Source organism: Rhynchophorus ferrugineus, unplaced genomic scaffold (assembly GCF_030347505.1).
Source record: "Rhynchophorus ferrugineus isolate W39M unplaced genomic scaffold, kcgeb_rfMv2 rfM1, whole genome shotgun sequence".
NCBI classification, from domain to species: Eukaryota; Metazoa; Arthropoda; class Insecta; order Coleoptera; family Curculionidae; genus Rhynchophorus; species Rhynchophorus ferrugineus.
This window is the reverse complement of record NW_027472580.1, coordinates 62,742,488-62,770,279: the sequence shown is the minus strand read 5'-3', so window position 1 is coordinate 62,770,279 and position 27,792 is coordinate 62,742,488. Positions and strand designations below refer to the sequence as shown.

The window sequence follows — 27,792 nt, the reverse complement described above, 5'->3', positions numbered from 1 at the left end:
TGGATTATACTCGCAAAAATAGGCAATTTTAAAACACTTCGTCTATTTCGAAATTGTTTACTTCAAACAGTTTATCGATGGGGGTCTGTACTATTTCATTTATTTTGTAAAAGGTTTCTATAAATTAGATGAATTGTTTAAGTATGGAAGACTAATTACGTCTTTTTCATCAAAATTTATTATTCATACAAATATTTATTTATTAGAGATTACCAGACTTTATTTTAATATTTAAAAAGCAATTTCTATTTTTCTATAGGTGCTTTATAGAGAAACTAAAGTTCTAGTATTATTAATTCAGTGTCATATTCTAATATGCTTAAAAGATGACAGTGCACAGAAAATTCTTCATGCAGATATAGCCTAATTCGTTTACTCATTCCAAAGTTAAAAACATCGCTAGGGAAGTGGGCATTCGCTATAAACTGGTTTTGAACCATTTACATAAAACTCGATAATAAAGGAAGTTTGATATTCGAATTTCTACAAGATGTAAAGATAAAACTGATCCACATACGTCAATAATGTGCGAAAAACGTCGTTGCCGAATTATATTAAACTCCGTTAATATATCTTTAAAAATTAACTTTATTTAATTTAAGATTAAGATAACAGGTTTTACACTATAACTAACGAACTATAACAAGATTGCACGCAATACAATGGTAAACTATGTTGTACTATACTTGTACAAGATATAACTATACTCACTTGCTATGTGGCCTGCTGTATATATATATATATATATATATATACATATATATATATATATATAAACACCATATTTAAATAAATTTACACATTTGAACAATTAACAAGAACACCAAGAACAATATAAATAGACATTACCATAAAAAAGACTGAAATAGTTTAGATCAAACACAGCCAATATAGTTAAAACAAACGCAAAAGCCACCAGTATATATGAAAGCAGTAAAATTTTCCTAGAAATCTCCAAATATTATCTCTACTATTCTTGATCCAGAAACCCCATTAAATAATTGACTACTTCGAGTTTTCGATTAAGATATTGTACATTTACTAGCCTAAAACGAATGGATGATCGTACTTTAAGGCTGAAAGACATCTCAGTCAATACATCATTATATTTACAAAACAATAATTTATTTACTTTTACTCTTATATAATAATGCATTGTATTTTCGTTGTTATTAGATCATTAAGGTATCGTTGATAGTTTTATATTTTGTTTATTTGATCCAGGTCTACTTTTGTTAACAAATTTAATTATTTCAAAGTATCACTGTACACTGTTCTTATATCTTAGCAAAATGCTGTCTAATTTCTTCTCTGATTCTCTGAATTTCACATTCTTCGACTTTTACTCTCAACAAATTCTAGTTCCATCTTAGCTATAAAATAAAATTTAAATCATTACTAAAATATACTATGTGTTAAATAAATGTCTAATTATTACCAGTTACTACAGTTCTTGCTATTACTATTCTTGCTGGACAAACGTCATTAATGACTTGACTACTTCCAACACAACAAGAATCATTTTCTTCTCTGTTCTTGTTATCATTAAATGTTGGCATATGTTGATACATATTCGAGGTCGTTGAATATGTATGTATACCGTTGTTGTGTTTGACACATTAAATTTGGCAGCTAAAATCCCACTATAAATAAAATTGATGCTGTTTAGATTTTATAACTTTTAAAAATTTGACCTTACATTTTGCACATACCCTTGTTCTTCCATATTTTAAAGCCAATGTAGGTTAGACCACCGAGAATAACACAACAATTTCATTATTAATGCTATAGAATTATTAACGTAACACAAATTCTAAATATTGTAGATTTTTTTGTTGTTTTGATCTGATCGACCGTACCGATCGACTCGAAAAGAATGGACCGTGGTTAGAAAAGGAACAATATAGTTTCATATAGTTTATTCTTTTCTATGGTTTATTCTATGGAGGAAAGTGCGCATACGCCAAATGGGGAGATGTTGTGGAGCAATATATCATCATTTATTGTGCTGACCGGGTATTAACGACCATATAACTAAACCCTTCACAAACGGTTGCAAAGGAATTGTTCATCATGAGCTGTTCGAATTTTTTTCAACGAATAAGTATCATGTAGTAACATATACACATATCTTATTGCATTGATTATTAACACCTTAATAGTTATCAATGCTTTAAAATGTTTACAAATATACTAATAATTCATAATTACTCCTGTGTGTTCCATCTATGCAAGTTATGTAGTTCGTTTCATTTTAACTTCTGCATATTTTCATTACTTCATTTATGTATTCATATACTCCATATCTTTATACATATTTCTCACCTAAAATATATATTACAAAAACAATAAATACACCAGGGTGATTAAGATGACAGTAAATTCTAATAATTAATAACTGAATTAATACTTTTTATCTAAATTTTAAATAAAATTGCATTGTTTTTTGCTTATTTATTTCACTCTTCGATCTCGGTTTTGCAGATAGCTCATCGTCTTCTATGGCTTTTCTTTATGAGAAAATATTTGTTTTCATTCACTATTGAAACCTGAAATTAATCAATACCATTAAAATTTACAGAAAAATCTATATTTCCACAATCATGTCAATTAATAACAGTCCTTAAGCAAAAACTTTTTTCTTTTTCGTCACCAGAAATCAAATTAGATCAAAAGTTGATATTAAAAATCTAAGTATCTTATAAGCAAAGAAAATAGACGATTCTTGTTATTCTCGAATTTTGTCAATATACGTTGGGAAGAAAATTTCACATATGTCGGGTCTTTTCTTTCATCTCTGTATATACGTTCCGATAAAGCGGGAAAATTAACTTGTTTTCTCTGCAAAAAATGTAAAATATAACTTTAAGTGACCATATTATTCTTGTTTTCTATCCAAACTTGCCATAACTCTATAACACGGGAATAACCGAAATTAACACAACATCTTAACACTATTTAAATTTAGTTAACTTCATTTCATAATGTTTTGACTACTCACTTTCCTTTTTAATATCGTTTCAAATGTAAAACACATTCAAATGTAAAATTTCACAACTTCAGGTGCTACCATTTTTTTCAAAAAGGGAGGCAAAATTTCAAGGTCAATCACGGTCAATTTCAAGTGATTTGACGTATCCGCTAATTTCTACTAACTGGTATCTAACTTGTATTAAGTGTAGAGCCAAAAAGAGAAGTCCAAGAAAACACAAAATATTGACACCAATTGCTGCATCTTTAGATTGCATTCAAGCGAACAATTGTTACTATGGCAAACTTCCACCTACTTTAATGTCAGTAAGAAATAGTTTAGATCAGCTCCAGGATTGTAATTTCAGACATCTTAGTGCATCACAACTAAAAGAAAATTTAGAAAGAATATCTAATACATTTGTCACCTGAAATAATGGAGCCATACTGACGGCATGCTACCTGTCTTGCGTTGCAAAAAAATGCGTACAAAATGCGTTGGTTACTAGAAAGCATCATTATAGACTGGAGGAAAATTATAAAAAACATTAAATAATGCCTGGCAGTAATAGGAGTGAAGCAGTACTAGTACAGAAGATGATGATTTTATTGTTTTTGTGAACAGGTACAGTGATCAATCATTCGAAACTATCAAAAAAATGTTTTTTCGTAGATTTATTCATTCACTAACAAGAGGCTGTCTGTCTGATAATATATTTAAAAATCTAGTGTTCATGCAATTATTTTACTGATATGAATATAATAGGCTGTGGATTAGTTCTATTGTATTTTAAATAAAAATAGTTAAATAAAAAGATATTTTATATTTCAAATAAAAGACTTAAAAATATTTGACTTATCGCTGGCTGACCACTATTTATACCTAAATACGGGATTATTTATTTTAATAATTTCTATAGATTATGGTTTTATGATATATTTCGAATATCTTCGCTTCATCGTAAACTCAAGAATATACGAATATATCTGTCAAAGATCGAAACCAACGAATGGATTCAGGTCCGAATATATTGTATGAGTCAGTGATAGACGCGTCAGTCAATGGTAAATTTTTACTTTTCCTATTTAATGCTACTGAAGAAATTCTTCGATAAAATGTGACAGTACGTGACAGAAGTAATTGTATAAATAGATTTCGATAAACAAATCACCCTGATATAGATCAGTTTATTATATTACCGTTTTTCCTGTTAATTGTCGTTTCTTCGTGATTTAGTATCACTAGTACAGAGTAGGCAGATACTAGAATTAAGACACTGCTCTTTGACGCAACGGCCACAACCTTTGCAATTGCTAAAAGTTCTGTTTGAAATATAAGAATACAATATTTGTACGAATTGTTATCGCAGGTACTTTCTAATATTTTTAACTCCCTCAGATAACATAAAAAAAAACGACAAAACAATATTTCTTCATTACCAATCATTATTTCACTCTAAATGCAAAATTAATGCCTAATCTAATGTTCTTAAGTTTTCAGTATTCCTAATAGTATTTTTTCCAAAAATCCTGAATCTATTAAGAACTGTATGTATCGTTATTATCCACTAAAACATATGAATTAAGAACTTTTCGTCGGTAATTTTAGAATATCTTTCTTTATCGCGCCCCCTAATATCTAATGACTATCTATCTGAAACATAATCCATTTTAATAAGGTGTCAATCAATTTAGAGCTATTTTCTGGTATATAATATCACTGAGGGTAAACAGAAATATAAGAACAAAAACAAAGAAATATTGAAATAATATTAATTTAAAACTGTATTATAGACTAATAATAGCATTTAAATAGTTTATATTTAGATTATGCACCTTTTAAATAATTTACTAATGAAAAATAAACAAAGATATACCGTATGTATCTTATGAAAAAGTTTATAAATAATATCCTGTTAATATAAAACAAATTGTTTTGTGTAAGCAAATCCGGATTAAACAGAGACTGATCGATGTTTATCTAAGACACGTGTATTTTTGGCAACGTTCTTTGATATTTTCATAAAAGTGCGACATCAAAATAAACGCAGTAATAAACAAAACTTTATATTGGTGGTGGTTAAGGCCGCATATTAATCAAGGAAAATAAACGATCAGACTACTGATCTCAACGCTGTAATTCAATGTAATAACTAGAAGACAAGTTCATTAAATACAAGTACTTAGTTAAAACAAAAGGGTTACCCCATCTCGTTCGACTGTAAATAAATATATGTTTTAAGATATTAGATAAAAGCATAATTATATATCGAACACTCATTACTCGACCTACAGGAAACAATAAATACTTCTCATAGCCACTCAATCAGCAGAATATTATACAAAGTTTCTTTTTATCATAATACATTCACATGCATTTTTATTTATTTCCTTATAGATAAATTGTTTCTATTTTATATTATTTTTTAAAATTTATAATCATTAACAAAACTGAAATACAATTGATGCGATGGAAACATTATTTTTACAAAAAAAAATTAGTAGACTATTAGAAAATATAATATGCTATTAATGGTTCATTCAATATTTTCAAAGACAATTTAATGAACTTTCAGAAATAGGAACTGTAACAGTTAAATTTCGCAGCCAACTAAGTCTACGAATTACGCTACTATGGTTTAACTCTAGGTTTGAAATAAATAGATTTTCTTTTTTATTTTGTTTTTAAATCTGTAATATAACGCTTAATATATTATTTCCTTCACTATCTCAACGTGGAATGTGTGTATCAAAAGCTTTCAAGGGCTCTTCTTTAAAATAGGCAATCTAATTAATCAACACCTAATAATAATTAAATGCTATAATGTGTTAATTGAACATCAAGTTTACGTAATTTAATTGAGATTGTTATCGTTTATGATATTCTGAAAAAATGCAATCTCCAAAGGTACTTTTATCACTATATAATAGGTCAATCTTATGGTTAATTACCAATTTTGTAACCAAAAAGGTTGGTTCAAGATTTCACCTTAAAAGAGGAAATAGGGTTACTAAACCACATCAACGTGGAAGCAATACAGCTACCGGACAACACACAGCAACTCAGAACCAAATTACACGAACTTGTATAATTTGAAAATTAAGTAAAAAGTTTTTGTTCACTTATGTTATTTGTAGTTATCTTTTGAAACCTTATAGTATTAGTAATGGGATTTAGATGTGCAGGTTTACTTCTGATATTCTCTGTAGATGGCTTTAGGTAATTTACCACCTAGATAGAGGTAAATATTAAAAAAGTTAGGAAATAAACCTAAGTCTGTATCATAAAATTACATTCGATTAAAAATATTAGTTTACAAAAAGACGAAAATTTTAACGATACTATTATGGGAATTCAGGGGGGAAACTATTACGGGAATACACATCGTAAATGACGTCGAATATATTACCATTTGTAGTTTATACAAATGTTAAATTCGTTTTAAACCAGAAGCGGTTTTTGTTATTAGTTTTATTCTAGTTAAAAAAATATAGAATGTTATCTGATGCATCGGAACATGTATCCGAATCAGTCTATAAAATGTAAAAGCAAATTATTTTTTATATAATTTTTTAAAGTTCATCTCTAAAAAAAGAACAAAAAAGAAGCACTTGTGGTTCGAGAAGTTGGAAATCCCAGAGTCGACCGTTAGAAAGGTTACGTTAACGGTAAAACATCGATCATAGTTTAAGGGTGATTTGATATTTTATTGGTGCGTTTTATGTTTCTGGGAAAATTAAGATAATGGCAAAGAAACTAAAAGAGCGAGGTTGTCATCTCTGCTCGATTGGGGTCTGCCACCCTTGCAGACACCCAGCACCAAAAACAATTGCCATAATTGGCAACATGTTTAGCCCCCTCCTCGAACTGCAGTTGCCAAATGTGATAACATGCCTAAAGGCTTTTCGAGCTCTATAAAAGTTCATTTATGCAGCCGCGACCATCAGAGTAACTACGTTTTTCATTTGTGCTAATTATACAGTGTTTTATGCTGCACAACCCGAGTTATTCAAAACGATTTATCTATTCAGTTAACTATTCATTTATCTATTCAGTTATCTATTCAGTTATCTACTTATTATTATAACTCATAGTCACTATAAATCCAAGATAATAGTTTTATGGTTGCAACTGTAAATATAAATTGTAGCTATCTTATAAACCAGAGGCTAATGCCAAAGCGGCCAAAGTTTCTGATGTGTAGTTATGATCTATGGATAATTTGAAGCATACATGAACACCACTGAAAGTGGTTTCTACTGACTCTTGATGGCAGCTTATCTAGCGTGTGGCTTTTAACTTTCTCCCTTGTACGCATTGCACGTCCATCATAGCTGGAGTTGGAGAAATGAGTACACTAGTAACAGTACTGTTCATTTGTTAATTTGTTTATTTATTTTAAAAATTCAGCTTAATCCTAACGAAGCCTACAAACCTTAGTGATAGTGGATCTCGCGCGTTATCCCTTGATCTCATTGCTCGTCATTATTGTTAGTGTTAGAATATAAGCTATGTCGCGTGCACATGTCATACTTCATCCAAACATAGTTTATCATTGCTATCAAATATCGTTATTGTCTTTCATCATTATTCTCTAATAACACGTTTAGGCATTGTTGTCACTATCGGCATTGAAAACAGACCAGAACAATAATTATACGGCTGATTTAAAGTTCTTTTAAATATCTTACTCTTATTCTCGAAAATTGGTTGCTCAGGTACTTTTTTTATCTATTTCAGAACAGTCGCCCGACTATTTCCTCAATAGACATTTACCTGTTTACTTTTAGTTTAATCGATTTATTCTTGTTTGTAAGAACTTTATACGATGTTTGTTTTTATTGTGTATATATTTTCTTGTAACTAAAATAAACAAAAATCCTTTAAAAATAATTTATATTTTTTTATTTACGCCCACATAATAAAATTCGTTCTACAAAAATTCAGTTTAGGTTGGTACTGGTGGTCCATGTTAGCTAATGTTCGCAAAATTCTTCCAAATATTAATTTCAAACATTAAAAATAATTTGAGGTTACGGACCAATATTGCAAACCAAAAGCTAAATTTAATGCGGTAACAGTGCGACGTCGTAAATTTTGGTAATGTGTATATGCTGTTTTTTTTTTTCATCATGGCTCATTTTTGAGATACACACCAATAACTCCTTAGCAACTCTTATTTTCTCGATGTTAGTTGTTGCTAACTTTATTGACCTAGTTTCAAGTAAAAAAGTATCCGAAGAAGCACGTAATGAGTATTTCCGTTCAGTTCGCAACTATTTTACCGACTTCAAAAAATGAAGGGGTTCTATGTTCGGCTGTATATATTTTTTAATATATGTTCGCCGATAAATTATTGACCGATTGTCAAAATTATTTTTTTATTCGAAAGAGTGCACTTCTTAGGTGGTCCCATTGGAACCAAGTCAGAATCTAATGTGGGGTGGTGCGGCGAAATCGAGGTAAATCATCAAATTTCAAATGCACGTACAAAGTTTTAACATATTTTTTTATCTAAAATAATCAGATATTTGTGTATAATATTATTCCTGAAATGATGTGACGAAGAATCGGAAGTAGTTCAGTATAAAAGCCATTCAGTTTGCTTTTTAATCACTAACCATGCCATATAAGAAACCGTAGAAATATTTCAGGCAACTGTTTTAATGATGTAACGATTAAAACGTTAAGCTTACACGCGGAGGTCGCAGGTTCGATATTCCAACGAGAGCAGCAACTATTTCAGTTCTAGTTTGGTTGGAACATTTGTCGAATCTATAATAGGTAGCGGACCCAAGCATTCCTTGTTTTCAATCTTTTTTTTCTTTATTCCTATTTTCCCTCGTACAGACTGGACTTGGTACTTGTACTTGTACACTGTAATACTGTAATATATAATAAAATAACTGCGTAATTGAGTAATATCTAACACTAAAAAGAGAAAAATAGAATTTTTTAACAAAAAAATGAACAGACTTCAAAAAATAAATAAGGAACTCGAAAACGTCTTTTTTTGGTGTTAAAAATCTTGTTGATTTTGGATTTCAAAATCACCACTCGACAATCAACTAAGTGCACAGAACTACTGCCCTGCAATATTCCTGGACGTTTCACAAGCTTTTGGCCGGGTATGGCATTTGGGATTAATGTACGAAATGAGCATATTGCTACCGCGGAATTACTGTCTACTGCTGGAATCATATCTTTTCGAAAGAAAAGTATCGCATAAAGGGGCATTGGCAACATATAAACCTATTTCGGCTGGAGTTCCGCAGGATAATGTCATGGGACCTCTCCTCCACACTGCTGATATCCCAACAACAAAAGCAACAGTACTTGGAACATTTACCGACGACCTATCTCGGCTGGAGGTCTACAATCTTGGGACCATTTCTATATCTGCTCTATATCTCTACCTAATGTCTAAATTTTATTTTATGCCATCTACCAATACTGACTAGTCAGACCAGTGTACTATTTCTCCACTTAGTGTTCAAGTTTAAGCTTCTAAAATGTTGGGTTTATTTAAACGCTTTATACTATTTTTATAATATTTTCTCGCGTAACCAAGATATTTTTTTCTATTGTATTTATATTAATATTGAATATTTCACATTTGTCTTGCAAAACTTTAAACAACCGAAATGCTTTTTAAAGGAACATTTAAATTTATCGTATAGAGGGTTTAATAGCATGATCGTAGACGCCAAACAATTAGCATATTGCCTAGAAATCGAAATTTTAAGACCACGAAAAGTAAGAAAACAATTTGCCAAAGAATGTGAAGAGTCAATTAGACAACTAGAACAATTAGAAACCTAGAATTAAAATTTAAAGTGAATTGTTTCTTTACCGTGTTAAATATTATTTCATCTGGTAATGAAAGATTGTGCGTATTATCCTCTGATTCTCATGTTTTTAAATGTTTATGCAATATTGAGGATGTTTTTGACTTTCACACAAATTACAACATTTTACAAGAATTTAACTACAGACGACGTCTGTAGTTAAAACAACTCAATTAAATTATGATAAATTATTTAACTCATTTATTCCTAATTTTTACCAATTATTTACGATTTAGAATGGACCAGGAGGGGAAAGAACATCTTGCTATCATTTCGATAGAATCTGACTAGAAAAGTGCAGTTGCTATAAGATATATCCATTTTTTTTTCATCAAATAGATCTATTTAAAAAGTGAGTAATCTAAATATATTTTGTTAAACCTTTTGTTTTTTAATAATTTGGAATACGTGTTTTATAATTTTAACAGTTCTTTTTTTGTTGTGCATCAAAAAAATTTAATAACACTTTTGTGTGTGTACTGTGGTTTAAATAAAAAATATAGGCGATTAACATGTCTGAAGTGTTAATACTATAACGACTATCTACAAATCAATTATTGATATTATCTAAAGTATTCAAATTATTGTCTTTTTCAAATCATATAAAAAATCAAAGAGCTAACAAGAACAAAATCATAACGGACGTCAAGACTTAATGTAATCATACTTTTGACTCAATAAAGGCGCTTATCAATATTTCGCACAACGGCCTAAAAGATGTTTATCGCGTCACTGTACTCACTACGAAGATTATTGAAATTAAGAGCATTCATGATAATTTCAATAACAAAATTCGAATTATTTGGACATGTACTCCTGTACTCGCTATATTTATTGATTAATCACGATATGTTTTTTTTTATCAGATTAGAATGGTTGATAAAAAAGCTTTAGTAAATAAGTTAACATTTTTTCATTATGGAAAAATCATCAACTATAAATAAATTTCAAAATTTAAAACATATTAAATATAAGTGCAATAAAAGCTTACTTAAAATATACTTTTATAAAAATATTATATGTACTCACCATGTAATTTCATTCGAAATGTTTCCAAATTATCGTATGAAAGATAATCTAAATTATATTATCACAATTTAGATTTACGTAATTATTAAATAAATCCTTATAAATTGACACTAATATGAGATAAACTTTGCTTTTTTATTATTTCAATGAATAATCTGAACAATGTTTATACCGAATACCGAAACGGGACAAAAGTAGGTATCAGCTTGAGGACGTTCGTTTCTTTAATAACCTAATGCGTATCGTATAGCCTTTGTAAAAGCGGTGATTCTTCACTAAGAAATAATTATTCCACCATCAAGGTATCTTACAAAATAATTACTTAGCTGTGTGTTCGTTCATTTCTTTTTTTGTTATTCCTAATTACTTAACCTTGTATGCTTTTGCCGTTAAGTGTGGGTGTTTGATATTGTTTTTTTTTTAAGAAAAAGCTTTTGTTAACGTTTCTAGAATGCTGTGTTCTAGAATGTTGGTGTTTCTATGAGACAGTTTTAGTATAATCTTTGAAGTCTAAAACAAATCCGAAACGTAAATTACACAAGTATACACGGTTTTGGACCTGAGCAACCAAATGCGGTTTATAAGGTAAATTGGAGGACTGAATCCAAATCAGCAGTCTGTTTTTAAAAATTGGTTTTAGTTTTTAAAATATTCATTATTTTACTATTTTTGGCCATTAATGACGATTTATTGAATTAAAAAGTATAAATAACAAATAAACGGAGCCTTTTATTAGCCGATTTCTCCGTCTATTGTGGACCGATTTTCAAAATTATTTTTTTATTCGAAAGAGAAACACTCAAATTTCAAAGGCACGTACAAAGTTTTCACATATTTTTTATCTAAAATATTCAGATATTTGTGTATAATGTTATTGCTGAGATATTCAGATGCCGATATTTGATGTTATTGATGTGACGGAAAATCGAAGTCGTCCAGTGCAAAAGCCATTCTGTTTGCTTTTTAAGCACTAACTATAGCATATAAGATCTCGTAGAAATATTTTAGACAACTACTTCTATAGTGTAATGGTTAAAGCGTTTAGTTTCCAAAGGGAGCTTGCGGGTTCGATTCCCGGCGGGCAAAATACATTTTTGTTGTTTAGTTGAAACATTTGTCAAATTACCTGAGATAGGTAGCGGACCGGAGCCTGAAGCGCTCCTTATTTTCAATAATTGTTTATTCCTATTTTTCCTCATACGGGCTGCACCTTTACTTGGCCTACCTGTTGTTATACTTAATAAAATAACTTCGTTATTCATTGAATAAATATCTAACACTAAAAAGAGAAAAATAAAATATTTTTAACAAAAAAAATTAACCCACTTCAGCAAAATAATTTTTTTTTATTACTCTTCGTGAGTCCGCAATCTGCCCTACTAGCAATAAGTATTTCTTATGTCTATATTATATATACATGGCATGTAGAAAATCACTTCATTAAGCAATCTGTATAAAATATTATCTTAATTAATTAGTCTTATTCTAAAGCTTATTCTAAAGTCTACATATGTCTAGTAATCAGATCAGGTGGTGTTAAACGTTTTAGTCTACGCACTTCACTATCACGTCGCATATTTAGCTGATTAGCGAGTACATTGGGATGCACTGACACTCTTTCGAAGTACTTCACACAAACACGTTGAATTACACTCGTTATAGGTTCTAGAGGAATATCGCGTTGTATCACTTTATTTGAAATATAGGACGGAGCTATATGTCCTAATCCATATGTCCTAATGGGCTTGAGTATAGACTCATACAGCAATACCTTGTTATCTAATGATAACTTGGATTTGCGCCCGATGAGCCAATACATTTGATATAATTTTAGTCCCAGTTGTTTCCGTTTAGAGAGTATGTGCTTCTTCCAGGTTAGGCGTCGATCTAAGTGCATACCAAGATATTTAACATGCTCTGCTTGGGGGAGTTGACGATGATTGATATTCACTGATGGACATGTTCTTCTACGCAGGGTAAACATTATATTATATGCGTGGATTTTGTTTCATTGGCTTTAATGCGCCATGTCTTCAACCATAATTGTATTTGCTTCAGGTGGGTTTGTAGGTTTATTGATGCTGTGACTGGATCTTCATGGTATGCTAAGATTGCTGTATCGTCTGCATATGTTGCCACAGTAGTTTTTTTTGTGGTGGGCAGATCAGCTGTATACAGAAGATACAGTACTGGACCCAGTACACTACCTTGCGGAACTCCTGAACATATGGGATTTAATTCGGTATGTTCGTCGCCTTGATTTACAATAAAATGTCTGTCAGTGAGATACGATTTTAGTAACTGATAGTCCAGATGAAGGAGAAGATTCTTTAGTTTAACCTGCAAGCCCGTATGCCATACTTTGTCAAAAGCCTGAGATATGTCCAGAAAAGCAGCCGAACAATATCTTTTGGCATTTAGGTCAGCGTTTATTTTGTTTACAAGTCTATGCACTTGTTCTATAGTCCCATGCTTATTGCGAAAACCAAACTGATGTTCTGGAATAATTTTTCTTTTTTCTATTATATAGTTTAGCTTTTTTATGTATAATTTCTCGAAAACTTTCGAAATTATCGGTAATAAACTTATAGGTCGGTAGGAGGTCACATCTTCTGGTATTTTTCCTGGTTTAAGAATCATTAATATTTTAGCTACTTTCCAGATACTAGGGAAGTAATTAATTCGTAGCATAGCATTAAATATAAATGTTAATAGTTTTATACCCTTTTCTGGTAGTTCTTTTAAAATTTTGCCAGTAATTAAGTCATAACCAGAAGCTTTTTTAATATTAATCTCTCTCATTATTGTATGTTTAACTTTTTTGACCGTTAATTTCTCGTGCGGTAAATCCATTTGAAATGGCGAATCTAGAAAGCTAGTAATTTTAGTTTCCTCATCTTTATGTAGCTGAGACTGAAAAGGTTTAAAAACATTTTTTAAGTGTTTTGAGAAAATGTCGGCCTTCTCTTTATTGCTTCTCGCCCAATTATTTTCGTTTGTTTTAATAGGTGGGTTATGTTGCTGGGATCTCTTAAGCGTTTTTGTTGCTTTCCACAACGAATAGTCTGTAGCCTCAGTTGATGTCAAGTTTTCTAGGTATTCTTGAATGCCTTGGTTTTGTTCAATTTGGATTCGTTCTTTCAGCTCGTTTATTGCCCTATTAAATTTTCTTTTATTCTCTTCAGTCCTTTGCTGTTGCCAATTTCGTCGTAATTTTCTTTTTTCTGCTATCTTTTTCTGTATTGTACATGATATATGTGTATTTTTTCTTGGAAATGTTTCACTATTAGGAGTCGCGGAATCTGCTGCCTCCTGTATATTTTTTGTAAGATTTATTGCTGCTATTTCTATATCAATTTCAGTTTGTAACGGTAAGTTTAGAGAGATGCTTTGGTCTAAATTTTCTCTAAATGAGGGCCAGTTAGTTCTATTATTGTACAGAGAAGGGGGTTTATCTTTGATGGTAATTTTTGAAGAAATTGTTACTATTATTGGTGAATGATCAGAAGACAGGTCGAAACATGATTCTGCCTGACACTTTTTTGGATCAATATTTTTTGTAATACAGAAATCTATTGTATCTGGTTTTTTAATTCTGTCTGAAGGCTAATATGTTGGTTCACCAGTAGAGATATGTTGTAAGTTATCTGTCCTTATGGCTTTGAGCAGTTCTCTACCTTTTGAGGTTATTATTCTTGAACCCCACATTAAATGTTTTGCATTATAATCTCCTCCTGCTATAAATCTATTACCTAGCGTACTGAAGAATTCTTGAAATTGCTCTGCCTTGTTGTTATGTTTGGGTGGGCAATAAATCGCAGAAATTGTTAATGATCCATGGGCTTCTTCTATCGTTATACTGGTGGCTTGCAGGTAGTCTTTGCGGAATTTTTCTTTTTCGAAATGCTTTATATTATCTCGAATTATTATGGCTGTACCTCCATGTGCTTTATCATCAGGGTGATTTGTATGATAAAGTTTATATCTAGGAATTTGCAAATAATGTTTGTCCGTAAAGTGTGTTTCGGAAACCATCATAACGTCAATATTTTGTTCAGTTACGAACATTTTTAGTTCCCTGGCGTGTTGTTGGAGCCCATTGGCATTCCAGACGGCGATTTTGTAGCTATTGGTTTCAGGCATTAGGCAAGTTTGCTGACGACGGTTGTGAGTAGACCAAGCATCGTACTCATTTGATCCATTAGTTTGGCCATCATGTTTTCTAATCTAGATATGTTGCTGTTAGTTTCCGTAGGTTGTGATGTGGTTTCTCGCTTTTGTTTTGAACCATTTTCAACCATTTGCGCATAAGTTATGTCTGGTTGACTTGGTCTGGTGGGTAGACTGGTAGGTATGGATTGTTTTTGTTGCGGATGCCTTTTTTATCTTAAGGCTGGGTATAGTTTCTGCTGCAGTTGTTTGTGAACTGCACAGCCCTTGTAGTTCGCTGGATGATTTCCATTACAGTTAGCACATCTAACTTTTTCATCGCGAACTTTACGAGTGCAATCTCCTGTTTTGTATTCTCCTGCACATTTTACGCATCTAAATGATTTGCGACAGTAAGTTTTTGTTAATAATGTTGTTTTCTAATTTGGTGATTTCATACACCGTCTTATTATTTCCATTAGGTTTAATATCAATATAGAACATAGGCAAAGGTTTTTTTGTTGTACGATGTCGTATATTGTGAACATTTACGACCTCGTGGCCTTGTTCAGCTAGGGCTACCTTGATGTTGTTCGTCCTAAATATGGTTGTTAATAAATGTTGTTCTAAATACAAGGCTTAGAAAGGCCACCTCACATATAACGCGCGAACCGATAGCCGCGGGTTGTTTAAAATTTCTGATTGTTCTAGGCAAGAGTGTAGGGAAGGGAAATGATCCCAGTCACGCCAGTAACCAGGCTGGGTAAGACCGGATGTCTTCTGGGATGATTTCTAAAATTGGTCACTCGCTAGTCGGTAGGCTTAATGCTTAGGAGCGTGGTTCGGAGCCCATGTTAAACTTTAGGTCCAGTCCAGGGTAAACCCATAGTTGGTAAAAGGGTTTATATATATATATATATATATATATATATATATATATATACAATATTCTTAGCACAATTAGATATGTATTTGATATAAAAAAATTAAGTAATAAATGTCTGTATATTAAAATATATGCAAACTATCTCAAGAATTAAAAGTCATTAGGTTTAAATTACTACACCGCAGAACATTATAACAAAAGTATCATAGATAATACTAGTTTAAGAACTGCAACAACTTCAAATCATCTAATATAAGTATATATGATATTTCTTTAATTTTGTGTTATAAACATAAATATGAAATAATAAATGAAGTAATGCATGTTTGTATAACAATTTTGAAATTAATATTTGAATTCAACATAAATATTAAAACAATAACGAACATAACTAATAAGATTATTAATTAGAAAATAATGAACTCACGTCATCTAAATTTATGACGCCAAAACGTCGGAATGTTGTATCAGCTTTGAGTTTTAGTTCATTTTGGCTTTGACATATAACAAATTTCTAATTGGCAGTAAGTTCTAATTAAGTAATCATAAATATTAAACAGCGATTGAATTTATCAAAATAACCTGTAATTATCACTAATGTTTTGAAGAAATTTACAGACGTTTGACAACCAGGGGAATTTTGTGGAAAATATTCGAAAGTATCAAACAGCATTGTTTTTCTTTTTAACTAAAATAAAATGAGAAGGAAAAATACTGTCCAATTTTCGCCTTTTTTTAAATCGTGATGACGTAACTTCACAGCTAATGACGTCATCAAAATTTATGAGTACGTCGTAATATTGCGATACCAACTTTGATTTCTGTTTTACAACACGGTGGACCATTATCAACACAAATCAAATTTTATAAACAGATTCGGTTATATGTTCAAGCGCATCAGACAGCATTCTGTATCTGTCTCTTAAAACTAGGAGACTTTAACTAGTTAAAATGAAAAGGAAAAATTCGCTGCAAGTTTAAAACGAATTTTACCTTTTTGTACAAGCTGAATTTGGCACTATATTTGACGTCATCTATGACATGAGTGGTAATTCATATAATCCTGTGTCAGTTTGTTGAGCTTTACGTAAATAAGCTTTATGTCGCTGAATCATTTTAATTAATACTAAATAGATTTTAAAACCGAGTATATGCTTTATTATTTCACGGTTTTAAAGATCGTAAAATGTATTCCCGTCGCTATAATTGAACATACTTAAATTATTTACGGAAAATCAATTAGCTTTCATTGGATAAAACATTTGATATTGCAACAATGCCAAATACGAGGTAATTAATAGTGATAGATTTATAGCTATTTTAAATAATTATTTGTGAAAAATACTACCAGCAAGGGTAAATTGTTGTTTTTGTAACGCATAAGGTCATGTCTAACCTTCTTCGTATATTTTACAGAGATCTCCTGTAATAAAAACTTAAAAAGGTAAATATAATAGCCCATAAATGTTAGAATTCAATAGTCAAAGAATGCCGACCGTCAAATATAAATTAGGTTCTTCTAAACTTTATTAAGCACATATTTATCAACATAATTATATATAGTGTAGTATATAATGCAGTATGTTATATTACAATTCAAAATAGTTCGATTTAATATTTTAAAAATTTAGTTAAACTAGTTACAAATACTTAATGTCAATATTTATTACAGATTTCCAGATATGATAAGGCAACAAAATTCCGATGTCTCGTCGAAATCCTTCCTTCCAGCGTCGCTTTTCACCTGCTGAAAGTAACCCTTATCAGGTAAATGTTAATGTATATATATTAATAATCAATTTCAAAAAAAACTTCCCAACTTGGGTTTTCAAGCTCTGCCATACTACAAGAACTTATGCAACTAATTTAGTTGAGACAAATTAAATTAATTAAGGCTTCGTTGTGAATGGATTAAAACTAACTTGAATAAAACAATTCCAGAGATATTCAAGTTCTGGAATATACTGTGAGTTAAGTTATTGATACTGTTAGTTTTATACTAACTAAGAATAACTGTTTTGAAGAGTAAAAAATACGGGGTAAAATGTTATCCTGGCTATCCTACACTGTTCTACTACCAAGTTCGCTACGATTGCTCACCACAATTACTCTTTATATTCTTTGTTCTTTATTCTTAAGTTCCATTCCGATCAACTCGTAAACTGCTTTCATCATCATCTTCGCCCTAATATCAGAAACGTTTGTGAACGCCGAAAAGCGTTTTACAGGCGGGGCAATGGCGTCCTGCACGCCAAAGCCATCACCGCCTCCAGAAAGCTGCCGAAGCCGTCCAACAACCGAAAAATCTGCCGACGATAGCCCTGACGATGCCCAGCTGATGGGTCTTGGACTTATCGAGTATCTGCAAAAAGATAATGCAGAGGTTAAAAGTGAGGTTACTCAACTTCGAGTACTGTTAACCAAGCAAGGAGACGAGCTCTCCGCAATGCGGATGCCGCTACAAGACGCCCTTGCTAAATCCACCCGGCCCAGCACATCAACCTCCTGAAACACCGTTGGAAAATGAAGACCCGGATGATGGTTTCACCTTGGTGAGAAAAAGCAAGAGAGGGCCCATCACTTCACCTCAGGAAAGCCAGCTGCCGAAGGCCGTCAATAAGGGGAAACAGGCAACTGCTTCCAAATCACAACCCAAATCGGTAGCCAAGCCGGCCATTCAATCCACCCAATCAAAAGCCAGACCAGTGCAAAACAAGCCGATCACCAGGACAGTCCCACAGCCACCACCGAAACAAATTACCACAAGACCAACCCAGCCTGCGCAGATAAGTAGCCAGGCCACTAACCAAACCCTAGTCTCCACAGCAAAAACAGTGCCAATCATTTCGGCGACTGTTTCTCAAACTCCCTCAAAAAGGGAAAAATCTCACCTAAAGTGCTCTGTGACAAGAAGAGGTTCATGGAGCTCATTAGAATCTCCAAGGCACAATCAATAGATATTATCACCCGAAACAAAAAGGAGGGCGTTTTCTTATTCGTCGCCACAAGCGACGATTACCGAAAGCTCACTCACTACCCTGCTCGAGGAAAGGAATTATCCTTACAATTCCTTCTGTCATCCGGAGGAGCGAGCATTCCGTGTAATCATAAGAAACATTCCAGAATCACTCTCTATTGACGAGGTACGCGAACTTCTCTTCGATCAAGGCTTCCCAAATTTGTGCAAAGATGGAAATTAAAATCCGGGATAGCACTACCAATTGTTCAGGTAGTTGTCCCTCGCGAAGAGCGACAGATCATCTATATGACCAAACTCGGCGTCATCACAGTGAAGGTCGAGATCCAAAGGTTAAACGGCGAGCCAGTACAGTGCTTCAACTGCCAGCTTTTCGGGCATTCCAGCTCGCATTGCCGAGCCCTCCCGCGGTTCATCAAATGTGCTGGGCATCATGACACTAGATCCTATACCAAAATCCTAGAAGCACCCCCAAAGTGCAGCAATTGCGGTGAAATTCACACCGCAAACTTCACCGGTTGCAGGTGCCGCCCTGCTCCGAGAAAACCAAAAATTCCGTCCGAATCCAGGCCTGCACAAGGTTCTGCATGGAGTAACCAAGGTGGCAGGAAGCTAGCCCAAAAACTAGCCGGCACTACCCAGCCTGCTCCAACTCAAAGTCTTGCTCCAGCCACTACACGGGACCTTAACTTGCCAATGCAGGCGTTTACTGACCCGCAGGCTTTCCTGCAAGTGATCGCCCTGGCTCACCAACTTGCTCGTCTTTTCCCAATTGTCGCCGCCTAAGCGGCAACATTAACCTGTTTATCTAACTTTCAGCAGCCTATTAAATCTTCGAAATGGCTGTTCCAAAATCTCTTATACTGATGATATTGAATGCAAACAGCTTACGCGGAAAGCAAGCAGAATTGGAAGACTTCATGACATTCTATGACGTCGACATTGCTCCCATCCAGGAAACTTTCCTGAAACCTTCGCATCGTCTCTCTTTCGAACACTTTTTTGTCTACATAAACGATAAAACTCCGGGTCGAGGCGGTGGAACCGCCATTCTCGTCAGAAAAGGAGTCAAACACGAGCTCCTACCCTCGTTATCAGCAAACAACTTCGAAACAACCTCCATTAAAATCGATATCCAGGAACGTCCCTTCGTGATTACATCCCTGTATAGGAAATCTTCTGCATTGAACTATACCGAATACCGATCACTCATCGAAGGAAAATTTCAAAAAGTAATGCTCTAAGTGCAGATCTGGGCTACGGTCTTGCCTTGCCAGATGAACCCACCCATCACCCCTGTACACTTTCTCAAGGCGCAGCAAGAGTCCTTGATTTCTTTATTCTTCAAGACGTAAACGTTTACAGAAGCAGCTCGATCATGCGGTCAAGTGGTTCAAATTCTGGAGGTTGCAAATCAACCCCCTGAAAACCCAGGCCATTATTTTCCATAAGAAGCGTTACGCACTGCGCGTCTCGCAACTTAAAATTGACACCACAATAATGCCATGGCTGGATAACGTCACGTACCTAGGTCTCCACTTCGACCAACGGTTCGGTTGGCATTCCCAAATCCAGAAAGATTCGGGGATAGCAAACCTGCTATCTTCTCTGATCTGCCCTTCTAGCAGACTTTCCATCTCCATCAAATGCTTATTTTACAAGATGTTAATTCGGTTCGTACTCCTCTATGGATCTAATGTCTACTTCAACTTTGTTACACCCAACCAGGTTAAACGGCTTCAAGTTTTCCAAAATAAGCTCCTCAGGAGAATCTTAAACGTCCCATGGTTTGTCAGAAATAATCAAATTCATAAGGAAACTGACACTCCAGAAATGAAGCACTTCATATCTCAATCATTCCACAAACAACAACTCAACTCAAGTTCTTCTGCAAACGCGCTTGTTCGCGAGCGGGTTGACATTAAGCTTATCACCGCTAACGGCCCCCCCTTTTCCAGGCTGAAACGACCACATCCGTCGCCGCAGTCATAACTTTTGCCCCCGTACGACAGTATCCAGTTATGTATTACCTCAAGTTCGCCAATCAATAGAATCGCCGGGTCCTCATACCCAATAACGGCTGCCCGATCAGCGGGTGCCATATCCCCAAAATTAATGCAGTAGCTAGCGATCCACAGGAGTCAACTGTGAGGCGGGTTCGGTTTAGTGTATTGGTAAGCCCAGAGGCATTCCCACATAACCCAGTCCAACTTGTCACTTCAGGGCAAGTCTCCGCGACCATGTATGCGTCATGCATTCCACCGCCTGGTTTTAGGCCAGAACAAAAAAATCTTTATTCTTAATAAATGTACTAGTGATCGCCTTATAGTCGAAATTCGACCACAATGTATTATATTAATCATGTTTCTGTCATAATAGAGTAAAAGAACTAATTTAAAAATAATATGTTACCAAAACTTGTTTTCACAGTATTTTTAACATAAGATCAATTATGTATTTTAATTAAAATATTTTATATTCAAATAAAACATATTAAAACACTTACTTATACACTAACATTATTTAAATTATATTCAATTAAATCTAATTTATTTCCACTATCTTTCAGTAATTAACAAAGTATTAATAAGTGTAAATAACTATGTCACTGAACATTATAACAAAATATCATAAGTAAGATATCATTATTTTAAGAACTGTAACAACTTCAGAGTATCAAATATAAATATGATATTTCTTTACTTTTATATTATAAACATAAGTATGAATAAATAAATGAAGTAGTTCGTAGTAATTAGGTTTGAATGAATTTGACTTTGGCGTGTATATTAAAATAATAACAAACACAATTAGTTAATCTATTTTTTATAATATAGAAATGTATATTAATGAAATAATATTTACAATCATTAAATTAACTATTAATTTAAATCTATAAAGTAAATAATCAATATATTTGATACAAGGTTCAAAGAATAAAATGTCATATACTTATGTATCTTATTGCATTAATCATTAAGCATCTTAATATTTATCATTGCTTGAAAATATTTTTAATGTACTGTTAATAATTCATAATTTCTTCTATTTGTTCTGTGTTCCATCTATGCAAATTATGTAGTTAGTTTCATTTCAAATCCTGCATATTTTTGTTATTTTCTTTATGTATTCATATAGTCCTTATCTTTTATCCACATGGCTCACCTAAAATATATATTACTAAAACAATAAATACACCAGACTAACTAAAAGAATAATTTCTTTACCTAAATGTTTAAATAAAATTACATTGTTTTTTGCTTATTTCACTTTTCAATCTCGCCCTTGTAGATGGCTCATCCTTACTTTTTCTAAATAAAACTTCTATGGAACTATTTTATAACTGTTAATATTCTATGCAATATTCATTTTTAACTCTTGATAAAACACACAAAGCAATAAATTAACGTATTTATTACCTGCGATATTCGGTTAGAGCTTTGTTAAGAATTAAATTTACTAATGAAACCTGAAATTAATCAGAAGTCAATACGATTAGAACTTACAGAAAAATCTTAAAGACCTTCAGTACAATGATATTCTATGTCTTCAGAACTATATAAATTAATAACAGTCCTTAAGCAAGAACAATCTTGGCTATAACAGGTTGCTTGATTTGGGCGTTTTTAGTTTTATTGGAATATATTTATTTGTAATGCATGTTACACAAAAATATTAGGCCAAAAAATTCTTCTATACAAGCTTTAACAGTGTCAAATTTCACGCCTCCATGTGCCCCCATTTAATTTTATGATAAACATTTTCTCAACACCCATTATTAAAAAATTGACTATTTTGTTAGAAGTATTTTAGAAATAATCCTGTATATAATTTTCAAGCTTTCTTATAACATGTATTAAAAAATATTAAACAACTAAACGTATGTGTTTCATAGTCACAATACTGTCTTTTGTTACAGATAACTTCTCTACCATTGTCTCATCCCCCAGGAAATCATCCGTATCAAGTTAAAAAACCTATTAAAAAGGGAATTTCACCACCGTCTCATCAATTTGTAGATGCTGGATTTAGTGATGCAACTACTGACAGTTACTACGCATATTGTGATCAAACTGGGTTCCATCATAATCGCCATAAAGAAAACGGAAATACATTTTCTGGTAATGGTTTTTGGGTCTTCTCCTTAACTTAAATTAATACTGTGATCATCTGATAGACGACAGTGGGTCGACGAGACTGCCTTATCTGGAATTCGATGAAGAATCAAATAGACATTCGCGGTTTTCTGATCGTAGTTATGATTGTATATCGAGGCATCATCACCCGTATCAGCATCAACCACATCCTACAGATAGGAGAATACTTAACCAGGAAAATGAGAATTGGGAAGATAGAGTGTACCAAGAAATCCAAACACCGTATATTTAAATAAAAAAAAAGTTAACACATGTAGTAATTCTGAATAATTTTAGTGAACCAGTTGGCAAACCCAATCCATCTCCAAGAAGAGTACAAACATCCAGACTATCAGATGGACCTCAAAGTTCGATAAGCTCAGTGCACACATCTATGGTTTATGGTTGTGGTGGAAAATGTCAAACTTTTGAAAGTATTTGCTACTTTGTTTTACAGGTTAGTTAGTTTAAAATACTTATTAAGTTATTTTGAATAAATCTCATTCACTTTCTTATGATTTTTACATAAATCATGGATTTCAGTTAATGAATTAATTTACTCAGAACCATCTTAATGCTATTAGATAAAGTATAGAACATAAACTGAATATATATTGAAAATATAACAAATATCATTCATAATGGAACAATATAACACATCCCTCAATAAACCTGGAGCATACCAATAAAACAACATTTAGACAAGATTGAACTTCAATCAAAAATGTATCTATCAATCATGATACATTCAGTCCCGTGCTCTTCTAATGTGTTTGTAAACTTTGCATATAACGATTTGTTTTCAAAATATATTTCAACTTTGACAATAATTTCTTTCTTTAAGTATATCTAGAGACTAAAATAGCAAGTAACTCAAATCAAATCTCAACTATACAAATACAATTCTTTCAATTTGACCATCGTTTTCGTCGACTTGTTACTAGAAACACTGTTTTGAATATAGCAAAAGTTATTTCATTAAAACCTTTATAACACATGCTAAACTTTTCTTGAAATAATGTTTAACACAGATATAACATGTATGGATAATTCACATATTAAAAAAAATAGAAAATGTTAAAGCACAGTAAAATTTACATCTATTTATACATCAACAGAATTTTAATTGCATAATAAATTTGCCTAAGACCTAATTAGAAACTTATATAATATATAAGCAGGAAGTTAGCCTTTCCTGTAAAAAGTCGTGACAGTTATTAAAAAGGAACCTATTATTAAATTAGCATTACGAGAGAATATATTGCTTGAACATACTTATTAAAGTACCATATTTTAACCTGATATAAAATAGATTACATTTTAATGATGGAACAATATTATATAGACAGTTACTGAAATATATGCTTGTTGTATGGCGTATAATATTTCTATTACGCCTTTTGTTACAAACAAGTTTTTGTTTTACATAGTTCATACATATCTATGTAAGATTATTAATATAATTTTTGTTATTTTTAGTTGATTTTTACTATCAGTTTATTAATAGGAGTATCTTTATGCATTGCTGGAGTGGTTTTACGAAAATCTGCAGCAAAAAACCTTCAGGTTCTTGTTTATATTGGAATTCTATTAGCATTTGTTAGTGGACTATTATTGACTGTGCAATGTAGAGCTAAGAATACAGCCAAGCGTAGAATCCGAGCAAGACAGGCAGCTAAAAGAGCACCGATACCGATGCAGACGCTCACTATAACACCAAATCCAATTCAACATTATCAACAAAATCAGAATGATAACATCAGAGAAAGCCAAAGGTAATAATTGCATTACTAATATGAAGTAATAAAAATTAATTGTTATCCTTTTAGACTTAAACCTTTACCACAGGTGCATAGTAATACTTTACATTTAACTCAAAAACCACCTAAGTTAACCCATAACGATTTATTAGAAGAACAACCAGGCATTCCTTGGTGGAGAAGAAAGGATTGGAATGCTTCAAAAACACTTTTAGGAAATAAATTAATAGCCAAAGTCTGAAGACTGACAAAATCCATTGTAAATAATTGTGAATATTATAAAATATGTATGTAATATATATATAAAATATACTGAACTCAATATTATGTAATATTTTTATACCTCAAACGTTTAAAATATATATTCTAGTCTATTTGATTTTTGTTATCCTGTAAAATAATTAAATTATATTGCCTAAATGTTTACTATCCGTAATAAATTTAATTAGCACTAATTTATTTGTCTAATGATGGTATAATATATATTATTACATATTGGTGTAGTATTATGGGCTGCCATTATTAGATCTTGTTTCCTTTTATTCTACTTCTCGTTCAAACTTCAGTTCAGCTTGTGTAAGAGCGCACGTTCTAGCATAGTACGGACATCTTATCTTCACAACCATACTTCAGTTTAAATTCTTCTAGCTCTTCTTGGCTTTTTTTCTCAAGACGTGAATCTATTGAAATGTTTCCCTATCGACCTTAACCGTTTCCACTGTCAATTCCGATGGGCTTACCACACTTTAAAGATTTTATTACTATTCGTAAACATTTAATTAATGCTTTACGTATTTGCTCAGTAAAGCTGAGATTAATTTAAAGCTAATTTTTATAAAGTATACGGAAAAATGCTAATAACCTATACAATTATTTCTCATCTAATGATATGCCGTGTCCCTAGAACCGTTTCAATTACTGTCAGTTTATAGGAAATATTTTTCCCTGAATGTTCCAAATTTTAAATAATATTTATATTATGAATCTAAAAAAGTTGTGGAAATCTAAATTGGTGATAAAATTCTCTTCTTATGGACAAATATTATGCTTATTTCCTAATTTTTTAACTTTCCGTGGTCAAAGTGCTGTTGAATTTTAAAAATTAACACGTTGACTGCCGTTGACCACAGAATGATCAATTTGGACTCCAAGACACCCTGCGCGTCGCCAGTTTCACGGCAAATCACTAGCGCAACGGCAAAGAAACCGCAAGTAAAAGTAAAAAATAAATAATTAAAAAATGCAGTATTTATTATCGTAAAACGCTAAACAAATCTGTAACTCTATAAAAGAAACAAACATTCACATTCTTACAAATACTGTTAAAATTTTTTTCAAAAATTCTAAATAAGTACTAAGATATAGTACCTATTTCACTCCGCACCATAGCGATGTTTCTTGTTGAAACAATTAATTCACAGATAAGGCTCTCCATAACATCCTTTACAGTACGTCTTTCAGCCAGTTCATAACGAGAACGACAACTTCTCCTTGGCGTAACGGCTTCAGCTTCTCCTACTGGAGGAGGGCACGCGTTACACAAATCATATGCAGATTTTCTAGATTCCAAGATGGCTGTCTCCATATGTCTAACTTCTTTGTACATCAACCACACATTTACGATAACAGTATTCAATAAGATCTCAAACGCCAGTTTTCGATACAATTTGATAGTTTTTCTAAGTGGTGATTGGTATCATAGACTATTAATTATTTATCATCCTATTCTCTGTGATTGGTACGCTGTGATTTGATCTGACTAATCAATCGTCGATTTTCTTTGCTTACAGCTAATTATTACTTCGGGTTTTTTCTTCGTAGGTCCTTGACGATTTCGCACTTCAGTTTGAGAATCTGAGTGCTTTGTAGAAAGCACTATTTTCTTTTCTAATATATTCTCCGGGCTTAAGTTCTTTTTGGACAACTTCACATGAATTTCCATTAAGTTCTTTACAACGTGCCAATTACGGGTGTTTGCCTATCTACCAACAATTGTGTTAACGATATACTAGTGTACCAATTGACCGTGATCATGGTTCTTCCGCAAGGACCTTTCTGGGTGGGGTAATCATAAATTTCTATATCATAAATATATTCTCCATTACAACAAAGTTTGAATATTTTGACGCCATAGTTATAACGTTTTCCTTTTAGATAATGGTGCATAACAACCCGGTCATGGAATGGTATTAATGATTCGTCAATACATATTGTTTCGCCAGGCCTGAAAATTATGAACCACCTTATTATCGACCAAACTTTGAATTTTGTGGAGTCTGAGGATTGTCCCCATTATCAGCAAAGTGCTCCATCCTCAATAGCAATTCAAACCAATTCTGGAGCATTGTAATGTAAATCCAACAAAAAGTCTATTCTCATAAATATATGTTGGAAACCAATCGTATATGTAAAATCGGTCTCATTCGCAATCACTTGTATGGCATATAGATTAGTTTGATCAACAAAGAAGATGTTTTCATCAATTAATGCAGAGTAAATCCCAAAAGATTTTCAACAATTAGAAGCTGTGACAGATTTTTATTGACTCCTGATTCTTTCGTGAATAGGATAAGAACTGTTCAAGAAAGGGATTTTCCATTCAGGGTGTCAATATTTCTGCGCGAAATTGTTCGAAGATGATGAAACTTCCGAATCAGACGTTGTTTCTTCTTCATCATTCTTACTATCACAATCAGGTTATTTTTTGTCAGTTTGCTGATGGATTCCATTCCATTCATTATCTGTAGAATGAATTATTGACTCCTCATTGCCCTCAGAGGATCGTCCTCCTTTTTCAGCACTGATATCGTCATCTACTACACGAGAAAATGTACAGTGTAACACAGTGTTTTATTTATGTGAAATAACACCACATATCTTTAAAGTTCGAGTTATTCAAGATATCAATAATCTCTCGACCGTCGGAGGTTACTTTGGATCCGACTTTCGATACCACGACATGTTTTTACACACACAATATGTATACAAAACCAACAATTGCACTGAATTATCAAATGTTTCTGGGCATTGACTTAA

General features: G+C 32.5%; 2 protein-coding genes and 1 long non-coding RNA gene across 11 annotated transcripts in view; 1 reads left to right on the top strand and 2 right to left on the bottom strand.

Annotated features, from left to right (window-relative positions):
• The window catches only part of LOC143197716 (glycoprotein 3-alpha-L-fucosyltransferase A), a 125,801-nt gene extending 114,925 nt beyond the window's left edge, over positions 1-10,876 (bottom strand). Inside the window, exon 1 of the mRNA XM_076406483.1 lies at positions 10,849-10,876. Coding sequence (XP_076262598.1) covers positions 10,849-10,861 — 13 coding nt within the window. The 5' untranslated portion in view covers positions 10,862-10,876. The remainder of the gene's footprint in view (positions 1-10,848) is intronic.
• Positions 1-25,083, top strand: part of LOC143198081 (uncharacterized) — a 141,050-nt gene extending 115,967 nt beyond the window's left edge. For 6 of the 8 annotated variants that reach the window (XM_076407086.1, XM_076407249.1, XM_076407563.1 and 3 more), the window contains 6 exons: positions 17,556-17,650; positions 22,780-22,981; positions 23,038-23,239; positions 23,294-23,453; positions 24,476-24,771; positions 24,826-25,083. In XM_076407086.1, coding sequence (XP_076263201.1) covers positions 17,588-17,650; positions 22,780-22,981; positions 23,038-23,239; positions 23,294-23,453; positions 24,476-24,771; positions 24,826-24,997 — 1,095 coding nt within the window. In that variant the 5' untranslated portion in view covers positions 17,556-17,587 and the 3' untranslated portion in view covers positions 24,998-25,083. Of the gene's footprint in view, positions 1-10,055; positions 10,172-11,040; positions 11,151-17,555; positions 17,651-22,779; positions 22,982-23,037; positions 23,240-23,293; positions 23,454-24,475; positions 24,772-24,825 lie in introns of those variants that run through there. The other 2 variants (XM_076407407.1, XM_076407645.1) reach the window with 2 other exon arrangements.
• On the bottom strand, positions 571-5,463 carry LOC143198602 (uncharacterized). Of its 2 annotated transcripts, none has more exons than XR_013006260.1 (3): positions 1,700-5,463; positions 1,439-1,643; positions 571-1,373 (listed from the first exon to the last, which is right to left on the bottom strand). It is a non-coding gene; the product is annotated as an uncharacterized LOC143198602 (long non-coding RNA). The 2 variants fall into 2 exon arrangements; XR_013006274.1 differs by having other exon boundaries at positions 1,713-5,463.
• Positions 25,084-27,792: the final 2,709 nt, after the last annotated feature.